At 35.0% G+C, this 20,655-nt stretch overlaps 1 protein-coding gene across 3 annotated transcripts; it reads left to right on the forward strand.

Annotated features, from left to right (window-relative positions):
• The first annotated feature begins 9,939 nt into the window (after window positions 1-9,939).
• On the forward strand, window positions 9,940-15,485 carry LOC147393669 (phosphomannomutase). 3 transcript variants are annotated; one of them, XM_086456923.1, is made up of 12 exons: window positions 9,940-10,097; window positions 10,506-10,586; window positions 11,559-11,603; window positions 11,760-11,826; window positions 13,306-13,382; window positions 13,657-13,692; window positions 13,970-14,025; window positions 14,112-14,211; window positions 14,312-14,407; window positions 14,497-14,586; window positions 14,749-14,800; window positions 15,242-15,485. In XM_086456923.1, exons 2-12 carry the CDS (start codon window positions 10,518-10,520, stop codon window positions 15,310-15,312), a joined length of 759 nt encoding a protein of 252 aa, XP_086313049.1. In that variant the 5' UTR covers window positions 9,940-10,097; window positions 10,506-10,517; the 3' UTR covers window positions 15,313-15,485. The 3 variants fall into 3 exon arrangements, with proteins under 3 accessions (XP_086313049.1, XP_086313050.1, XP_086313051.1); XM_086456924.1 differs by having other exon boundaries at window positions 9,946-10,097; window positions 10,474-10,586; XM_086456925.1 differs by lacking the exon at window positions 9,940-10,097 and adding an exon at window positions 10,138-10,156.
• The last annotated feature ends 5,170 nt before the right edge of the window (window positions 15,486-20,655 follow it).

A 20,655-nucleotide genomic window follows, 5' to 3' on the forward strand; every position in this document is an offset into this window, starting at 1 on the left:
TTTGCGTGAGAACAACATAAGGACAACTATTTCTGTTTCAAGTTATTCATATACTCTAATTTATAATGCGTTTATAAGTGTCGTTATGAGTGTGCAATTGTGAATGATTTAGAATGAGGGAAACATGATGTGCCATAAGAAAGTTGACTAATGTACTTAGAATATTGTGTGACAATATAATTGAATTTACTCCAAAACTTAAAATTAGTTGGTTTATCATTATGCTCTTTTAAGAGCCTATATTGTCTCATAAATGTGTACCAAGAGACTCTTAATATACAGTGCAAGTGTGCATGAGGTTGAGCAATTTTTCTAAACGACCACACAAAATCATCGTATTTCCCTTTATTGTCTTATTAGTTGTATGTTTTCCAACACTTGTTTTAGTTGTCTAACCTGTGATTGTTGTTACTTCTTAAGGTTTTATTATGGAAGAAATAAATAAATGATTGAGATGCCTATGGGCTATTACTAAAAAATACCCCCAAAAAATACCCTTGCGAATAAGCAAGGGTTTGATTTAGTATATAGGGAGTGGAATTGCACCATAACACATTTTTTCCCACTTTTTTCTATAAAGAATTTATTAGAGAGAAATCACTTCCCAACACCCTTAGTGAGGTAATGAACTTCCCATCACACCCTAGAAAATACCGTTAAGACCAACAATGGGATGAATTGGTCTTAATCACTCGGTTTCGATTTGTGCTCAATGTAATAACAGAGACAATTAAACAAACATAAATGATAACACAACGTTTCGATTTGTGCTCAGGGAAACATCCTGAAAGCCTATCAGGCTTAGAACAATCCACTAAGCTCTAAAATTGTGCAATGATCTCAAGTCATCAAGACTCAATCAATAATCCTTTACACTTCACAAACTCTCAATGAGTTGCTAGAACACAAAAATGGGATTGAGAACTAGGGTAGAGATAGAAGAAGGAGAAGGAGATAGTTAGATGAGAGAGAGATGTATACTGAGAAGTCAAGCTCGACCATTACTGAATACACACAAAACTTGTAGCAATTTGGGAGATCCTCTTGGCTGTTGCAGAGGCATCTTTCCTTCATTGCATAATCCAAGAATCAGAACTTGGAAGAATGTGTTTTTGTTTTTTAAGCAATTTCCAAATTTGGCTATTCATCATCTAACAAGCGTTCTCAACACCTACACCTTTCAAAAATAGAATTGATTGACGTACCTTCTTATAGCTATTTACATTCCAAAAAGGATCATGAGACTAATAAACCTATGGAATTCTAAAGCCCACGAGCATATCTGAAACTAGGCATGGAGGCTCAAAAAAAAAAAATCCCAGAACTAATTCATTCTTTGTCTGTGGTTTTGAAGTTACAAGATAAATTCTTAAGTACATTTATGTTGCATAATGAAACCTAATATACACATAGAATTTGGGGTTTATACCCGGACAAAGACAATTTATGTGGCAGCCCAATCAAGGACCGCCATGTGTTCCTAACCATACAAAGTGGGGCCCACTACCTTTTAGGGCCTTTATTATTCCTGAATAATCCCTCCTATTTATGGGGATGTGCAGTTGTGTATCCCAAAGCATAAAAGTTATTGTTCTAGCACATGCCACATTTGCGGGGGTCTTTTGAGTATGTCACGTGGGGGAGTCAGATTGTCACAACTCATTATTCATAGATTTTTTCCGTTGAAAATAATCTCTAATAAAAAAAAGAGTCTTGATAATTTGGCACCCCACGAGGTATATTCAAAATACTCTCTTGACTGGCATGTATTAGAATCATAGAATTTATGCCTTGAGATACACAACTACACATTCCCATAAATTTGTGCAATTGTGTATCTCGATGAAAGAAAATCTATGATTCTAGCACATCCCACGCCACGCGAGTATTTTGAATATGCCATGGGGGTGTTAGATTATCGATACTAAAAAAAAATGATCATTTGGAGTGGTCCCCACTATCACAGTTTTTTTTTAAAGCAACCATCCATTTTTGGGTCTCTTTCACGCGGTTCATTATTTTGGACCCATGTGTGCATTATAATCGATGTACAACTAAATTGCGTAGGAACAAAGATTTGTTGTTTTGAAAGTTATTTGCTAAGCTGATGATCCAATGCACCAATGCCACGATGCTATGTGTACTGAAAAGTTTCTAAAAATAAAGCACTTAAACTGTTCCCCCGCAATTTTCTCTCAGTGACCAATCACTTTTGCTGAGGATGATTAGTTCAGTATGGAGATCTCCTCACCATGTATATATATATATATATATATATATATATATATAGAATCCTTCGGAGGACCTAAAGATAGTCAAACATTTTGTAATATACAGGAATGATCTAATTTTTTGTGAGGGTGATCTCTATGGTGAGGAGATCACCCTCACAAAAAATAAGCTCAATCCGAAACTTCTAACTCCAATTTACATGTTGAAGAATTGTGGACCATCTTATTTTTGTAAAACACTTTTGATAGAGTTAGGAGTTTCAGAATTAACTGATTTTTTGTGAGGATGATCTCCTCGATGGGGCCTCCTAGAGTTCTTGATACTCATTATTGACCAGTGAAAGGCACGGGTGGGTAATATGATGATTGGATGGTAACAGTGTTCATGAGGGGAGAAAAGATACTCATCGGAGGAAAAAAAAAATGTGGGAAGAAAGATAATGATCCTGAAATTTGCAATTATATTCACAGTGTATATTTTTTATTTTTTAATAACAAAATACTATTTTTTGAGGGGTTTTCTTTTGGAATCTAGAACATTCTTTGCATGAACTTTTGAGGATTACGAGAAAGGAATTGCAGTAGATTACAAGATTCTAATTTTTTTTTTTTTGTCACTTGGCCAACTCGTTTATTATCAAATACAACAAGTAATCATCAATTTTCAGAATTCTTCAGGGACAAGCAAGAACTTGACGTCTTGGACAAGTTAGTACCAACTCATGTTGACTTTGTTGGTCTAGTTGGGCATAAAACCATTCTTTTTGGTGGTGAATGAAGTTGGCTCTTGAACGTTTCGAAGTTTCTAACAACAACAATGTAGACTACTTTGTGGTGGGGATTTTAATACAAATCACCACTTGAATATGATAACTTGCTATTTTGGGGAAGCCATTTATAGAATTGGGTTCACAACCATCTTCATCATATGCTAATCTATCAAGACAAGAAGAACAACTTTTGAGAAATATCTTCATTAGCTTTTGTTTTTGTTAAACTAGCTGAACTTTCTAAATTAGTTCAAGATTCAAAAAAGATAAAATCATGTTAGCCAAGTATTTCAAGAAACACCATCATCATTGTGGAGGGATAAAATCCCGGTCTCCCAGAATAACAACACGTGTCCATAACAAAGTGCTTAACTCAATAAGGGTCGAAGTCTGACCTAATAATCTATAATACTTTGGTAAGGTTCCGAAGAGGGGACTAAGAATTAGCTCAAGGGGAACGTGATTCCTTAAACAAATAGAGTTCTAATCCCATAATTCTTGAGATTTGAGTGCCTCAACCCGAGAAAGACTCCTAGGTAGAAGATTTCCCACGAATCAAATCCCTAAATAAAAAGGGATAAGGGGGGAAACGTGCAAAAGGGAGAAGTTTTTCCTAATAAATAAGGGGAGGGCAGCACACACAAATGTATGAAAAAATCTTACTCTAAAATCCCACTATATTTTCATTATGTGGTTTGACTTTGGCATTGGAGGCTTTGTGAAACATGGAACAAGAAGATCTCCAAGGAACTGAAGGTCGATCCTAGAAGAGCTCATAGATCTTGAGGAGGTCACAAAAAACATATCTATAATCATCATCATTGAATCCTTACAATCACAAATCTTGCTAATCTCATTCAAAATGCAATCACAAAATCTAAAAATTATACCCTCTAATAAATGGAGGTTAAGAGTAACATATTATCCGATTACAAAGTTATCCAACTAATAATTCACAAGGCCAATTACTATGTTCTCTCAAAGTAACATATTATCTAGTTTCCAGACTTCAGATGTTACCAAACTTCATAAATGTTACCTAACACAACCTAACCTAATAGGAAACAAGTCAAAAGATTTCAGAACATTTTGAGGCATTTTTTTATTTGAAAGATTATTTCTTTTTTATTTTTTATTAAAGAGATTCACAAAAATGATCTTTGTTTATTAATAGATTTTTTTTTTTTAAAGATTAGAAATTATAATTTTAGACAACTTTAAGATCATTTTACTGGATTTTCTGTTTCTTTTGCTTTCCATGATCTTTAGTAGCTTTAACTTGTCAAAATTGAGAGAGAGAAAAAATCAATGGGTTTTTTTTTGAATGAATTTGTTTATATAGTTTCTTGAAATGGGTAAAAATAAATTAAAATTATAGACAATTTCAAGGCCAATCTACTGGATTTCCTAATTCTTTCAATGATTATAGTAGTTCTAATTTATATAAATACAGAAAAAGTCAAGATTAGGTCTTTTTCTTGTTTACTGAATTTTGTGTTAGTATGTGTTTGGTAATACTTCTGAAGTCTGAATGGAAATAGTCCACTTTTAAAATTCAGATTTTAGAAGGTTTATTTCTATTTGTTTTAATTTAAATTTCAAATTTTAGAATAAAAATTCAGAAGTTTGAACCAGCGATGGAGGGATGCTGGATGAAATTTCTGAAATCTGATTTCTAGTTTCAAACTTTAGATGTTTCCAGACTTCAGTCTTCAGCAATGTTACCAAACATAGTTAGACTTTCTTTGAAGTAGGTAAAAAGAAAAAAAAAATATTCAACATTTCAAAGATTATCAAAGCCATTCTATACTACGTTTTCATTTTCCTTTGTGAAAGGTGAGAGGTACAAGCTATTGGTGCACCTGATGCCGAATCACAAAGCTGTCATCAGCCACCACAAATCAAGCACAAGATAATAGGATGCGTAAAATCTGGGATTCAATAATAGGATGCGTAAAATCTGGGATTCAGTTTTTATATTTCAAAATTTGAATATATCCGTTATATCCTTAATTGATTCTCCAATGTTATTATATATAGCAACACTTGTACACATATCAAAATGAAAAAAAAAAAAAACAGAGAACATTCTTTTCATTCCTTTATCTCTTCATTCCTTTATGGTATCAGAACAATAGACCAACGTCATCTCTCTGCAATTTTTTTCTCTCTTCATCATGACTACTACTCAGCCCACTCAACTTCCCCTCTTCAATCCCACCTCCTCTCTCAATATTACTAAACTCAACCGTACCAACTACCCCACCTGGAAGGCCACCATGCTTCCATATTTGAAAGGCCAAAAGGTTTTTGGCTACCTCGATGGTTCTCTCCAGCCACCGTCTAAGGAAATTGTTGCCGACAATGGCACCACGACTCCGAATCCTCTTTTTGACATTTGGGAAACTCAAGACAATTTAATTCTTAGTTGTCTCAATGCTTCTCTCACTGATGAAGTTCTTGCACAGGTTGCTCACTGCACAACTTCTCGTGAAGTGTGGCTTGCTCTCACATCCTCTTTTGCTTCTCAGTCCAGGGCTCAAATCATCCAAGTACGGACTCAACTCTCAACAGCTCGCAAAAACAATCAGACGGCAAGTGAATATTTCATGCATATTAAACGTCTTGCAGACAACCTTGCAATTGCTGGGCAACCATTGAACACTGATGACATCATCACTTATTTGCTTGCTGGTTTGGGATCAGAATATGACTCCCTTGTCACTACCATCTCTGCTCGCGATGAGTCACTGACAATGGAGGAGGTCTACTCTATGCTTCTTACTTGTGAAGCCCGAATTACACACCATTCCCAGTCTACTCCAACAACGAACGTGTCAGCCAATGTAGCTGCACGCCAGCAGAATTTTTCCGGCTATCGTAGCCGTAGCAGCTCCACTAGAGGGCATGCCTTTGGAGGCTCAAATCGTGGCACTGGTAGAGGTAATTTCTCACCTCGTAATTCTGACTTGTGGTGCCAACTATGTGAAAAATCAGGCCATACTGCCTCTCGATGTTATAAGCGTTATGATCCTCACTTTCTACCCCCACCACCACGTCGGACTGGACAAGCCAACCTCTCCACCAACCAAACTCGGCAGCCGTCTGACCAAGAGTGGCATGTTGACTCTGGAGCAACGCACCATCTGACCAACAATTTCAATAATCTCAATGTACGTGGAGAAGACTATGTTGGCACAGATCAAATCCAAGTCGGTGATGGTACAGGTTTGTCTATAACCCACACTGGCACCACATCCTTATCCACACCTTCAAAATCTTTTGTTCTTGATAAAATTCTTGTTGTTCCCCAAATCACAAAAAATCTAATTTCTGTTCAAAAATTTACTCGAGATAACAATGTTTACTTTGAGTTTCACAATGATTTTTTTCTCATCAAGGACTACTCGGGGAACATCCTTCATCAAGGCCATAGCAAAGATGGGTTGTATTGCTTTTCTACACCACTTCCATGCGTTGTCTCTTCTGTCTTTGTCGGTGTTCGTATTTCCATCTCTGATTGGCATCGTCGACTAGGACATGCTAATTTTCGAACTGTCAATCATGTGTTAAATTCCAATAAAATTTCTGTTCAAGTTAATAAAAGGCAATCTGTTTGCCCTGATTGTGAGATGGCCAAGAGCCACAATTTGCCCTTTTCAAAATCTGTTAACCATGCAACTCGACCTTTAGAACTAATTTATTCGGATGTATGGGGACCAAGTGCTGTTACCTCGAGCTATAACTCTCGTTATTATGTTTGTTTCTTAGATGATTGTACAAAATTTATTTGGTTTTTCCCCCTCAAAAATAAATCTGAAGTTGAAAATATTTTTTTTCCAATTTCAAACATTTGTTGAACGGCACTTTGATACAAAAATTAAAGCTATTCAAAGCGATTGGGGCGGAGAATTTCGCCGACTCAATACTCATTTCAAAAATTTTGGCATTGAACATCGTATTTCATGTCCTTATACTCATGAACAAATGGGTTCAGTTGAAAGACGTCATCGTCAAATTGTTGAAATGGGACTTGCTTTATTAGCTCATTCAAATCTTCCTCACTCCTATTGGGAAGATGCTTTTCAAACGGCAACCTATATTATTAATCGTTTGCCAACTAAAATCTTGAATAACCACTCTCCGTTTGAAAAAGCATATCACAAAAAACCAAACTACGACTTTATGCGTGTCTTTGGTTGTGCTTGCTGGCCCAACCTACGACCCTATAATCGTCACAAAATTGATTTTCGCTCCAAAACTTGCATTTTTGTAGGCTATAGTCTCTCACATCAGGGGTACAAATGCTTAGACTTATCAACAGGAAAAATCTATGTCTCTCGGCACGTGGTCTTTGATGAATCTCTCTTTCCATATAAAAAATCAGATCCTCTTTCTCTCGGTCACTCTCCATCTGACATGGCATCCCTTCCTTTTAATTTGCATTCCACATGTCCGCACACACAAATTTTAAATACAGGTGCTCAAATATCTCAACCTCATCCAACACCACTTGAATTTGATTTAATGTCAAATGCCACTACAACGGCATTGCACCATCCAGATGATGCCAACGCTCCAGACTCGCATGCTGCATCAAGTTCGACGCCTGCTAAAATTTCACAACCTAGTACCTTGCCTACCCAAGTGTCTACATCTGCTACAACACAACGCATGGTCACACGGTCACAAACAAATAACCTCAAGCCGAAACGGCCGTACGTTGGATACATCAAATATCCACTTCCAAAAGCACTTCTTGCCGAAGTAAATAATTCTTACATTGAGCCAAGTTGTTTCACCGAAGCAAATAAACACTCACAATGGAGGAATGCAATGCTTTCAGAATTCAATGCCTTAATTCAAAATGGAACTTGGGATCTAGTTCCACCCCGACAAGAATATAATCTTGTTGGGAATAAATGGGTGTACCGTGTCAAAAAAAAGGCGGACGGTAGTATTGAACGATTCAAAGCCCGCCTTGTTGCTAAAGGCTTCCACCAACAAGAAGGTGTTGATTTTACTGAGACTTTTAGCCCGGTGGTTAAACCAAATACAATTCGGCTCGTCATCTCTCTTGCAGTCTCTAATAATTGGCCACTACGCCAATTGGATATTCAAAATGCATTTCTTCATGGATTTCTACAAGAGGATGTTTATATGCAACAACCATAAGGATTTATTCATCCGGATTATCCTCATCATGTTTGCAAATTAAAAAAAAGTCTCTATGGCCTTCGGCAAGCACCAAGAGCATGGTTCTCTCGCCTCACGGATCAATTGCAAACAATCGGCTTTAAAGGCTCCAAGGCTGACACCTCTCTCTACACTTTTCAGCAAGGAAAAATACAAATAATCATCCTCATCTATGTGGATGACATAATTGTTACAGGTTCGGATACTAAGGCTATTGACCAATTAATTGGCACTTTATCTTCAATCTTTCCAGTTAAAGACCTTGGACAATTATCTTTTTTCCTTGGTGTTGAAACTTTACGTATGGGTGATGATTTGTTCTTAACCCAACGAAAATACATTGGTGATCTATTACGGAAAGTAAACATGGACAACGTGAAACCATGTGCAACTCCCATGGCAACCACCTGCAATCTCTCCAAATTTGAAGGTGCCGACTTCAGTGATCCTCAACTTTATCGGAGTACAGTTGGAGCTTTGCATTACCTTGGTTTTACACGTCCAGATATAGCTTACAGTGTTCATCGCGTAAGCAAGTTCATGCATCAACCAAAAGAACCCCATTGGCAGGCGATGAAGCGAATCCTTCGATATCTTAAGCATACCATTTCATTCGGCCTTCACTTTACCAGACAAATTAATCAAGCTCTTCATAGCTTTAGTGATGCTGATTGGGCGGGGGATATTGACGACAGAAGAAGTGTGGGTGCTTACTGTATTTTCCATGGCAAGAACTTAATCTCATGGAGTTGTAAACAACAACAAACAGTGGCAAGAAGTAGCACTGAGTCCGAATATAAATCTCTTTCCAACGCCGCTGCGGAACTTCAATGGATTCAATCGGTTCTACATGATTTACACATTTCTCTTCCTCACTGCCCAACGTTATGGTGTGACAATATTGGGGCCACATATCTCTCATCCAATCCAGTGTTTCATGCCCGAACCAAACATATTGAAATTGATTTTCATTATGTGCGAGATCAAGTCCTACAAAAAAAGCTTCAAGTTTCGTTTGTCTCTTCAAAAGACCAGTTGGCTGACTTGCTCACCAAAGTCTTGAATGCTCCTTGATTCACTTTGTTGCGTGCCAATCTTCAATTGCAAGATCTGCCATTTCGATTGCGGGGGGATATTGGTGCACCTGATGCCGAATCACAAAGCTGTCATCAGCCACCACAAATCAAGCACAAGATAATAGGATGCGTAAAATCTGGGATTCAATAATAGGATGCGTAAAATCTGGGATTCAATAATAGGATGCATAAAATCTGGGATTCAGTTTTTATATTTCAAAATTTGAATATATCCGTTATATCCTTAATTGATTCTCCAATGTTATTATATATAGCAACACTTGTACACATATCAAAATGAAAAAAAAAAAAACAGAGAACATTCTCTTCATTCCTTTACAAGCAACATCGATTTGAGATTTCCTTTGTTCGGAGTGACATGAGAACGAGTACGATGTGACAAATACATCTCAAGATTCGTGTTTGGAATCCAGATGCTTCTCTCTCACAAACGACTGTTAGAGAGTCGGACTCATTTTTTTGGGTCCATTGATGGTGGTTCTTCAACTCCAATACCAAATCGGATATTATTGAATATTTGTGGATTCAAATTCGAATCTGAATGTCCTATATTCGATTTGATTAGAATCTGTTGACGTGGCGATCAAACAAGCGTTGGGAGGCAATTAGCTATCTGATTCCGTGGAGCATAGGATACAATATCTATTTCTTGATCTGAGCCTTCCCACTCGAAGATTTATTTATTTATTTATTACCCCGGGAACTCCCAAAATTGTATTTATTTTTTTCCTTCGAAGATCCGCAACGGTCTCTGTCTGCTTCAAATTTTAGTTCAGAAAACTCAACTTCCGAGATTTTTGCAGGTAAAATTGCTTAATTCTCAAGATCTAAAGCTGTAATTAAGCTTTTAACCTAATCCAAGGTTTCTTCTTCGTTCATCATTGTTCTTTTTTTAACTCTTCGTTTCCGAGTTTAATTTAGGTAAAAGTGAGAATCAAATTCGTCTTTTTTGCGATAAAATAGAAGCTGGATCGATCTTCTACTCGGTATCTGCTAAACGAGGGAGCTCGGCCGAGTCCTAATTGGTGATGGACTTTGTCCACACTAATCAAATCGAGCTCAAAATATTTTTTAATAAAGATTTAGCTTTCTATACTTTCGAATTGGCAATTTTTTCTTCAAAAAATTAATCTTGTTGGCTGTAAAGTTTCTGAGTTTTAGAAGAATTTGATAATGTAGGAGCTTTGATAATTTTGTGAATGTGGTTGTAGAAATTCTTGATAATGGCCTCGAAGAAGTTGGGTTTGATTGCTCTATTTGATGTTGATGGGACACTTACAGCTCCAAGAAAGGTACTTGGCTTTATGCTCCAATTTTTCATTTTCGCCCCTGCATGGAAGCTTAGAATTTTTATTTTTTTCCCTTAAAATTGTTTCCTTAGAAACAAATTTATTGTTTTTTTATATTTCTGTTTTATAAATTTTATATGTTTATAAATTTCTTCTTATGGAATTTTTTTAAATTTATTGTAAGTTCTCTTTTTTTTTTCCCATTTATATCTCCATATTGTCTGGATCTAGTAACAAAGTTTGGATTTGATAATTTTTTGGTAGGAGTTCAATTTAGTTCATTCGGAGATTTTTTCTAAAGCCCATCATCTTTTTCCGCCCTAAAATCCCTATTTTGTTCTTGAGATTTGACTGTTGAAGAAAATAAAAATTTTACCAGGAAGGGTAAAAATGCTACCATATTTGACGATTAATCAATAAACCACTGATTAATTCCTCAATTTTCTAATTTTCTCGATTAATCCCTTATTCAGAGAATTTTATGAATTTTTGAAAATTTTCGGAGAATTTCGTGACTATGATCCACATTCACTCACTGTTATAGAAATCCTAACTACTTACAGTGGAGGTTTAGTGGGTCAGTAAGTTCTGATTCGATGATGGAGTTGGACGTGTCTAATCAGTCAATGTAAACCTCAGCTAGTTTTGATGCATGTTTTTTTTACTTAGATGTGTTATCTAAGACCAAACTTGTGGTCTTTGTCGTAGTAGTTTTTCAGCTCATCAACCAATTGTAATTCAGGCTGATGCCTCAAGCTGAGCTAGTTAAGCATTAGACTAGTAGAGAAGTTCTCTTTTGGCTGATCGATATATCAGTTCTTAGTAAAAATGATTAATCTATGTAGTTTTACAGACAACCAATTTTGCGTTTTGTGCTCAGGTCAATCATGGGTCAAATTCACCTGACTTAGCTTTGTTAATCGTTGAAATCTAGTTTATCTATTGCTTTATCTTATATAGCTTGTCTCACTGCAGGATGCGACTCCAAAGATGTTAGAATTCATGCGGAACCTTCGGAAGGTACTTGATTGCGTAATTCTGTCTTCTTCCATTTTTCACCGCAGCAATAGTGTAATTTTGATACTGAGATGCTTCTGATGCTTCTTTTGAATTTGGCTCCCTTTTTGCATGACCCAACACATTCTTTTAAATTTTACTAGTTTTTTCAATCTTCAGGTTGTTACAGTTGGTGTTGTTGGAGGATCTGATCTTGTTAAGATATCGGAGCAGCTTGGGAAATCAGGTTTGCTTTTCCTAGAGCTTGGCTTTCACTTGTAATGGAAGGAACAAGAAAATCTAGATATTACTAGCTCCTAGTTGCCTCAGCATGCTCTGTAATTAAAATTTACCATTTGATTTCATAGTTATAGCTTTATTCCTCATGTGGAAAGGATGAGATTTGTTCTACATTTTGAACCTTGGTAGCTTGTATGAGTGATGTAGCTTTTCTGTCCCCACTAACATTTTTCCTGTTCAAAGATTGGATTTTTGTTAAAAGTACCAGGAATGGTTTTCATCAATTTAAGATAAAAGAATGAGGGAAGAGTAAACAAAGTGACCTCCTGTGTTGGAAGAAGAGTTCTTGTCTGCACTACTAATTTTTCCTTTATAGACTCTGCTTTTGTGAAAATGGATGCGTAAAAGACATATTTTTATGGAATATGTGGACCACGTGCTAATGTTGTAGAGTTTGTTTGCTTCTTACATGCTTTGGCATGGATGTGTCCACCCCGCCCCCTAAATTTGGAGAAAGATATAGACTGAAAGAGAGAGAATTTGCATTTCATAATTATTAAATTAGTTCAATTTGAAAAACACTGAAAATAATAAAGGAAGATACACACCTGCAAACCTCAAATAAAACAATAAATAAATAAATAAATAGGGAGCTCCTTGCATCTGTGAGTACTCGGAAAATGCTATCCTTGAGCACAATACCTCAATCAATGTCTCATGTCTCATGTCAGTGGGTCCTGATCGAATATTTTTTATCATTTGAACTATAGATCTTTTTATTGAATTAGTGTACCATCTGGAGGAATAGAGTGAAATTGAATATTCAAGATAGTCCAACCATACTGACTTTTGGTCCTGTAGATCTGGTCAGTAGGACGTGTTAAATTTTTTAGTTTGCTATCCTTTGCATTCAAAACATGTGTCCACATAGTGTGCTTAAGGGCATTCATTTAGATTCCAAGTGCATAGATTCTGAATTTCCCAAAAGGGAAAAGACCGAGAGTCCCAATTCAGCTAATTTCTGATATTCTTCATCTAGTTTGTATTTAATTTAAGAAGGAAAGCGCTTTGGCTAAGGAAAGTGTTACTACAAGCGAGGATGTTAAATGAATTGCAAGAGTTTATTGGCTGAAACAGACCACAATGTTGGATTTCATGTTTTTTCTCCACAATCCATTGATAAAACTAATACTAAATCCATTAAGTAGCCTCAAATTCTAAAATTTCAGTATTTTCCTGAGTTGTACCATTTAAAGTATTCGTTTATAGTTGAATTGCAAATCATTTTCTATGGTATTCAACTCAACCTGTTTAAAGATGTTCTACCTTCTATGGGTTTTTTCATATAGTTTCTACTTGTATACATGTCAATGGGCACTGCTAGGTATGTAATTGCTCCATCAGTCAGAGTTCTCAAGAATCTTCAGGTAACTTCTGATTTCATTGTAAGGTCTGACATCTGTGGATCCTTGTTTTGTCCTTCCAGTTATCGATGATTATGATTATGTCTTTTCTGAAAATGGTCTTGTGGCTCACAAAGATGGGAAGCTTATTGGCACGCAGGTATATTTTTTTTCCTGTTTATGCTATAGAAGATCAAGAAATTTTCTAGCCACAGAATAGTTTGTAAATTTGTATTTTTCTCCAACTTGTTCTGTTAGAGAACTTCGTTGGGAGTTGAGTAATGTAGTCTGACTCCCCAATGTGTAGGTTTTGGACTCATAGTTTATCCCATAATTAAAGCTTGGAGTTCTTAAGCCCCACAATCTAGTTCAATTATTTGTGGTCATATTCTTATCCTTTTAATGGTCTCATGGTTTTCTCTTTGTATCGCCAGAGCTTGAAGTCATTTCTTGGAGAAGAACAACTCAAGGTAAGACCTTACCTTCTGCTTCCCTCCTATCACTCTTAAGAGTACTCTTAGTTAGAGGTAATCCAAGTTACCACTCCATTAGAACCTGAGGTTCTACAAAAGGTAGAAAGGAGGGACATTATTTGTTTAACCAACACCAAACTTCCTAGGTAATATCTAATGAATGGTCTGTCCCATCTAAGGATAAAGAAAACAAATTGCAGGCCTCCTCTTCCAAGAATTCACTTATATTCCTCTTTGTAGACACTGTTGTAACGGATCACAAATGCTTGTGCAGGAATTTATTAATTTTACACTTCATTATATTGCTGACTTGGATATTCCCATAAAAAGGTTGGTGAATACTGAAGTGCTCATCTATGGTAATGTTAAAACAAACTTAATGAAAACAATCCTTTATCTTTCAATTGCTTCTCTAGGGGTACGTTCATAGAGTTCCGAAGTGGGATGCTTAATGTATCGCCAATTGGGCGAAATTGCAGTCAAGAGGAACGGGATGAGTTTGAACAGTATGACAAGGTATATATTTGATGTTGTTGCTGATGTATACATTTTTTTGAAATCTACTATGGTATTTTTCATCAGATACTGATATACTTCTTTAAAAAAACAAAATCAGGTTCACAACATTCGCTCAAAAATGGTATCTCTGCTTCGAGAGAAGTTTGCACACTTAAACTTGACATTTTCTATTGGAGGACAGATAAGCTTTGATGTGAGTGAGTTATAACTTGAGTTTGTGTTGCTGGCTTTGAATTATTTAATGAAACACCTTATTTTTTCCTTGCATAACGCTTGTAACAGGTATTCCCTCAAGGTTGGGACAAAACATATTGCCTCAAATACCTTGATGATTTTCATGAAATCCACTTCTTTGGTGACAAAACATACAAGGTAACCCATTTTAACTCTACTAGCTTCACCTCTTTCATCATTCCTCCCCTGCATCACATGTCCTCTTTCACCATTCTTTGGTGACAAAACTTACAATGCAATTTCTATGCGCACATGTTCCTTGAATCTAAAATAAGATTTTTTTTTCTTTTGTTTGAACAGGGAGGAAATGATTGTGAGATTTATGAATCGGAACGAACAGTGGGACACACAGGTAAAATCTCTAATCCATATTCCATACCATGTAATAGATACTAGATATGAATTGGGGTGGCATTAGCAAAAGTTGATGTGACAATAGAATCTCTCTCTATCTCTTGTGTCAGATATGCTTTATGTTTACCATTCACATACCATAAACACACCTTATTACCCCCCTCCCGCACCTTAACTCTTTTCACTTTTGTGTCAATGGAGACAGACGAACAAGAATATAGGTATCTTACCAAGCATATCAATGAACTATGTAAATCTGGACAATTTTAGAATACTCGAATCCCTAACCCTAACAACTCATACTCAGCTATGCGGCATTGATGGTTCAAGTTTTTTGTGCATTTAGTTTCTCTTTGGCTAATTCATTGTCTTTTTTTTTTTCTTAATTTCCTATTGGAATATTAAATTGATTTTAGCTTTATTTTCTTTTCATTTACAGTCACCAGCCCTGAGGATACAGCAGCACAATGTACATCTCTCTTCCTTACCAAGCAAGGAGGAGACCCTTGAATTCTGCTCAAATAGGTCATTCTGAGCTCAAAATTATATATTATTTATAAAATAAATGTTTAAGCAGAGATTATCTATCTCAAAGAAGTTAATCATTCTAAATAGAACCCAATATCCTTCCACATTTTGTATTCAAGAGAGATTATTATTATTTAATTGTCATTTTTTACTCACGCTTTACTGACTAGAAAACTAATACATACTTATCCTTGAGATATTAAAATACTATAAACTATGAAATCTCCATGATTACTTACTAAATTAGCCATGAATATCACATTTTGTTCGGTGTACATGGATGATAATCTTGACCATCTAATCGAACATTTCTCAACATGAAGATCACCTTCACAAATATGTGTACAATATACCTTTACTAACTATATTAAAAAAATATCTTAAATTAAATTGAAGTCAAGGTTTAGTGAAGTAAATATATCGAAAATTTCCTAGGATGGTCATCAAGGCATGGGTAGTTCATCGCACGATCAGATTGTCTAAAATTTTATCTATAGGGGGGCCCAATAGGCAGGAGTACAAATTGGGAGTAAGAATTGAGAGTATCCGTATCCTAATTATTTGAATTGAAGGACAGAAATTTTGGACTGAGGTTCTCATTTGGACCAGGTGAACCACAATATTGGTCCAAATAACACCTCAGCCTTCTAGGATTTATAATTTGAGTCATGATAATCTGATTCACTTTTTTGTACGTTCCCTTTTCAGAACCATAAATCCTTTGCTTCAGGATACTCAAAGACAGATCCTTATGATTTTGTATGGTTTTGTGAAGGGAGTGTACAAAAAAGTGAGTCTGATTATCAGGACTTATAATTAATATTTGCTTTTATGATTAAAGAATTGGTCAAAGCTTAAAAAATGGATGAGCACTTGTACTTCCAAATTTAAAATGCAGAATATGATTAAAAAAATGTCTATTTTACATGTTTTCTAGAGTTTTTAGAATTTTGTGCTCTACATTCACATAGCACCTGATCATACTGTTTTTCATGACATGTGGATGTATGGTTCATATGTGAGTTGTTTAGTTATTAACTAGATTAGTAGATACAACAATCACAAAAATTAAATTTCTTAAAACCACTTACTCATAAATAATCAATCAAACTAATCAACTCTACCTAGTTTTTAAAAGTTTTAATCAGGGATTGGATGAATCGATTTGATCCATTTCCCAACTCACAGGTGGAAAAGTCATCCAACCTAAACTTGTGATACAACTCAGGAATACAAATTACCTTGTCTTTGATTTTTCTTAACTCAATTTACCTTCTTTTTGTTTTTCTGAACCGAGTTATCAGAGCGTTGGGCATATGCAGTGCCCTCCCCACACACGCACAAGATAATTTCTGGGATAAGTCCCTGAGGGTTGGGCTGCAACTTGGGCGGGCCAAATGCTCAACCCAATGGGTTCAACCCAATGGGTTCAACCCGACCTTTGGTCGGGTTTGGGCACAATTATGTAGAGATTGGGGTAATTTTGACCGAATGAAATCAGGTTGGGTTCGAGTGTAGGCATCGGATTGCCCGAACCTGAACTTAATATGATTATAATTTAAAAATATCTCTATTTCTTTCTTGTAAATTTTATATTTTTTAACATACCACTTATCTTTTTATAAGCTATTATTATTACTAAATTATCTAATATTAATAAGGAATGAGCCAACCCGACCAACTCAACTTCAGTTGGGCTTGGGTTGAGCATGTTATGCCCGAGGTCGTGTTGGGCACGGGTTGATATCCAACCCGCCTGAGTGAAAGCTCTACCTGAGGGAAGATTCGAGCTCAAGACTTCAGCTTCCTAACATGGGCGAAGCTAGGATTTTTTATCAATAGGGGCTAAGTACTAATGATGGTTGATCAGTAATTTTGATTTTTCTTCTATTTAAGCTCTTTCGAATAATTATAGAATCTGAATTTTATGGTTCTACTTTGTAATATGATTATTGAGACTAAATACCGGTTGAAAGTGACGTCCTTCAAGTCATTTGTCATTAATCGAAATTTGAGGAAATCAAGGCAAAGTGATACATGTCGTCAAATTAAAAAACATAGGGGTATCTCTAATATCAATCAAAATGTCGTGGGGGAACTAAATCATCAATTTTTTTTTTCATAAAGTTGAATAAAGGTTGAAGATGAGAGTCCTTAAGTAATTTTACATTAGTTTGAAAAACACAATCGTCCCACTAATATCGATAAAAACTGTGGGTGTGTTAAATCCGTGGTTTTTTTTTCTAACAGAAATTTATCAAGTAGACTTCACTATTGCATTTCTATTACAAAAACTGCCTTAGAGTTCTGATAACTATAAGAGGGACCCACATTCTTTTAAAACTATTAAATATCTATAATATTTGCATTCCTTAAATCAAATATTTATTATATCTTCTCTTCTCTCAACGTAATTATCTCTCAAGTATAGCTTACTATTACATTTTTATTACAAATACTCCCTTGGAGTTCTGATAGCCATAAAAGAACCTTATTTTATAAGGGTTTATTACCCAACAAACTTTAGAATGAGACCCACACTATTTTAAAACTATTAAATATCTATAATATCCACATTCCTTAAATCAAATATTTATTATATCTTCTCTTCTCTCAACATAATTATCTCTCTTAAAATCATCACTCGGCTCACATGACTGCATTGTCAATCCAACGCTAGAACCTTATATATTTCATGATTAAACTTAGATATTTAAAAAATAAATAAAAATTAAGTTCGATTCTTAGTTTTGGAATATAATATATAGATGTTGAGGAGAGAGAGAGAGAGAGAGAGAGGATATAATAGGTATTATAGACATTTAATCTTTTAGAACAATGTGGATCCCATCCAAGGTTTGTGGGTAACAAACTTAAAAATGTACTTCCAGAGAGCTTTTTTAAGTAATAAAAACACAATTTGCACTGTAGTAGATATCTTTTTTATTTTTTCTCTATAGAGTAAGACTTATCTTATTAACTTACTAGATTTCAAATCTTACAAAGGGTCGTTGAGCTCACCTTGTGGCATACAAAAACATGATCCAATGCCACGTGATGTAGAGGATAAAATTCTACAAATTTAGAACAAATTTTTTTTTTTGAAAAAAACTTATTTTCCTCGTTGAAATTTAATTTTAAGTTTGGGAGTTTGGTAATCATCCATTTTAAAAACATTGGATCAAACCCAAAACAAATATTTTTTAATTTATTTTTTTATCTAAGTTTTTTCATAAAATATAGAAGGTTATGGGGTTGGATTGCAAATTTAGCATTCCATTTAAGCTCAACAACCCTTGATAAAGTGTTTTTCCTTTTTTAAACTTCAATGAGCCCGCATGTCACCATCTTGAAAAAGTATAGGACAGCGGTAGCTTTAAATATTAATCAAAATGTAAGAACACTAATTTTAATTTTTCCCAAAAATTCAGTGGGGGTAACTGACAAAAAATAAGGGTATTTCAAAATATTAATCAAAATGAAAGGGCTTAGCACCTATCTTAATTATTCACAAAAATTTTAGTGGGGGGCTATAGCCCCACTCATGGTCCCCATGTAGCTCTGCCCCTGCTTCTTTAGATGTGATCTTAGCTATCTCACTCCCTTACTAGCAATTTGGAATACGGCAAAAATTCGATAAATGAAAATATGTAAGATATACTTCATATGTGTATTATCCGTCTCATTTCAAAAATTCGAAAATAAAAAATTTGATAGTATAATAGTGATGGTTATGATAAAATTGGTGATGGTGATGGTAATAATGATGGTGATAATAATGAGGGCATTGAAGTTATTTTTTATTAGTTTATAAAATAAGACCAAATCAAGATAAAATCGTCAATTTGAAAAGTTAAGGTGTAATCTCAAATAAATGTAGAGGGTCATTTTTTTTTTCACGAACATTTGTCACTTAAAAATATGGATTTTTCCAAAATTTTAAAGTATAACCGCTTCAAAGTTAACTTGCGTTACACTTGACAACTTACAAGTTTACACTTTACAACATACAACAAGTTAATAGTATTTTTTTTTTTTTTCGATTAAGTATTATAAAAATTTGTAAAAATCATGTTTTATTCTTTTTTAACTTAACATACATGAAATATTCAGAATAGTTCAATAATTTGAAAAATAGTATTTTTATCAGAAAAAAAATAATAAATTAATAAATTTTTCAAGAATTAAACGGGAGATTACTAACAAGCATCTCACCAACTTTTGGGAGTAAGATGGGGAGAGGTACAACATGAGGACTCCGTAAGAAGTCACCCATCATAAACTATTCTCTTCGAAGAATAATTAATTATAAAGTTCTAATGAGATCCGATGCATTAATGCTGGTATGATCACAATTAACTAAAACTCTGCATTAATTCATTATTGACTCGGTCTAAATTAGGACGTAAGTTTGACAATAAGCCTAAGACTTCAATATTTATTATTTCACGCCTTTCTGTATGGTTGGGCAAATGTAAGAGAGAGACCCACCGTTACTGGCATTACTGTGGAATCCCCAGAAACAGAACTGTTAGTACATAATAGGAGAAATTGCCGAGTTTTTACAATTTCTCGGGAGCCCGACCAAGGACCAGTTTGTGAGTTCTGTTTTGGAACCATAAAGGATTTTATGGTTCAAAAGTAACCAGCTCAGTTTGACGGACCTAACAAAGCAAGTATGGCCACAAGGTCATGAACAATGTCTGTCCAACAAAATTGCCCAAAATTAATGGATTTCCATTTAAGAAATTTTTTACATAAAAATCTGCACTATCATCATCAAATTATTAAGAGAGCTGCTATTGCCACACCAAATGCTATTAATGCCGCACCAAATCCTATGATAAATTACCAAAAGAATTGTAACAGTTGGTGTGGCAATAGTAAGTCTCAATTATTATTCCAAAATTCGGGAGTCTGACTAAACAGATCACGTTCATTCATTCAATTTTGTTTGAAATCGCGACTTTTGTTATCATATTTGCGTTGATATTTGTTTTTACTCTCTCAATTTGTATTTTTTTGAGTCTTCTTCTTGCTTTATTAGAACTCCTAACTTACGTGTTCTTTTTAATTGGAGTTGAAATTAGTTTTGGTTGTGCATGAGCAAATTCTCTTAAATAGACTTTGTCTTAAACTGTCTTAGAAGGATTGTTTCCTTATTAACATATTCTTTCTTGATCATCAACATTCTTCTTCTTTTTTTTTTCTTTTTTTTGGAAGAAGTGGGGGTGGGAATTACTTAAAGAGCCCTAGTGGAGGGATTTTTTTTCTAAATAGTCCCAAAGTTTTGTGCGTTCTCTTAATAGTCTATTTAGTAAATTT

This window comes from Akebia trifoliata, chromosome 10 (assembly GCF_017979445.1).
Source record: "Akebia trifoliata isolate Shusen 1 chromosome 10, ASM1797944v1, whole genome shotgun sequence".
In the NCBI taxonomy this organism is placed as follows: Eukaryota; Viridiplantae; Streptophyta; class Magnoliopsida; order Ranunculales; family Lardizabalaceae; genus Akebia; species Akebia trifoliata.

Coding starts and splice junctions, on each gene's coding strand:
- LOC147393669 (XM_086456923.1), top strand. CDS start 10,518: ATGGCCTCGAAGAAGTTGGGTTTGATTGCTCTATTTGATGTTGATGGG. Junction 13,693..13,969: donor TTGGAGAAGAACAACTCAAG/GTAAGACCTTAC, acceptor ATGCTTGTGCAG/GAATTTATTAATTTTACACT. Junction 14,408..14,496: donor GAGGACAGATAAGCTTTGAT/GTGAGTGAGTTA, acceptor CGCTTGTAACAG/GTATTCCCTCAAGGTTGGGA.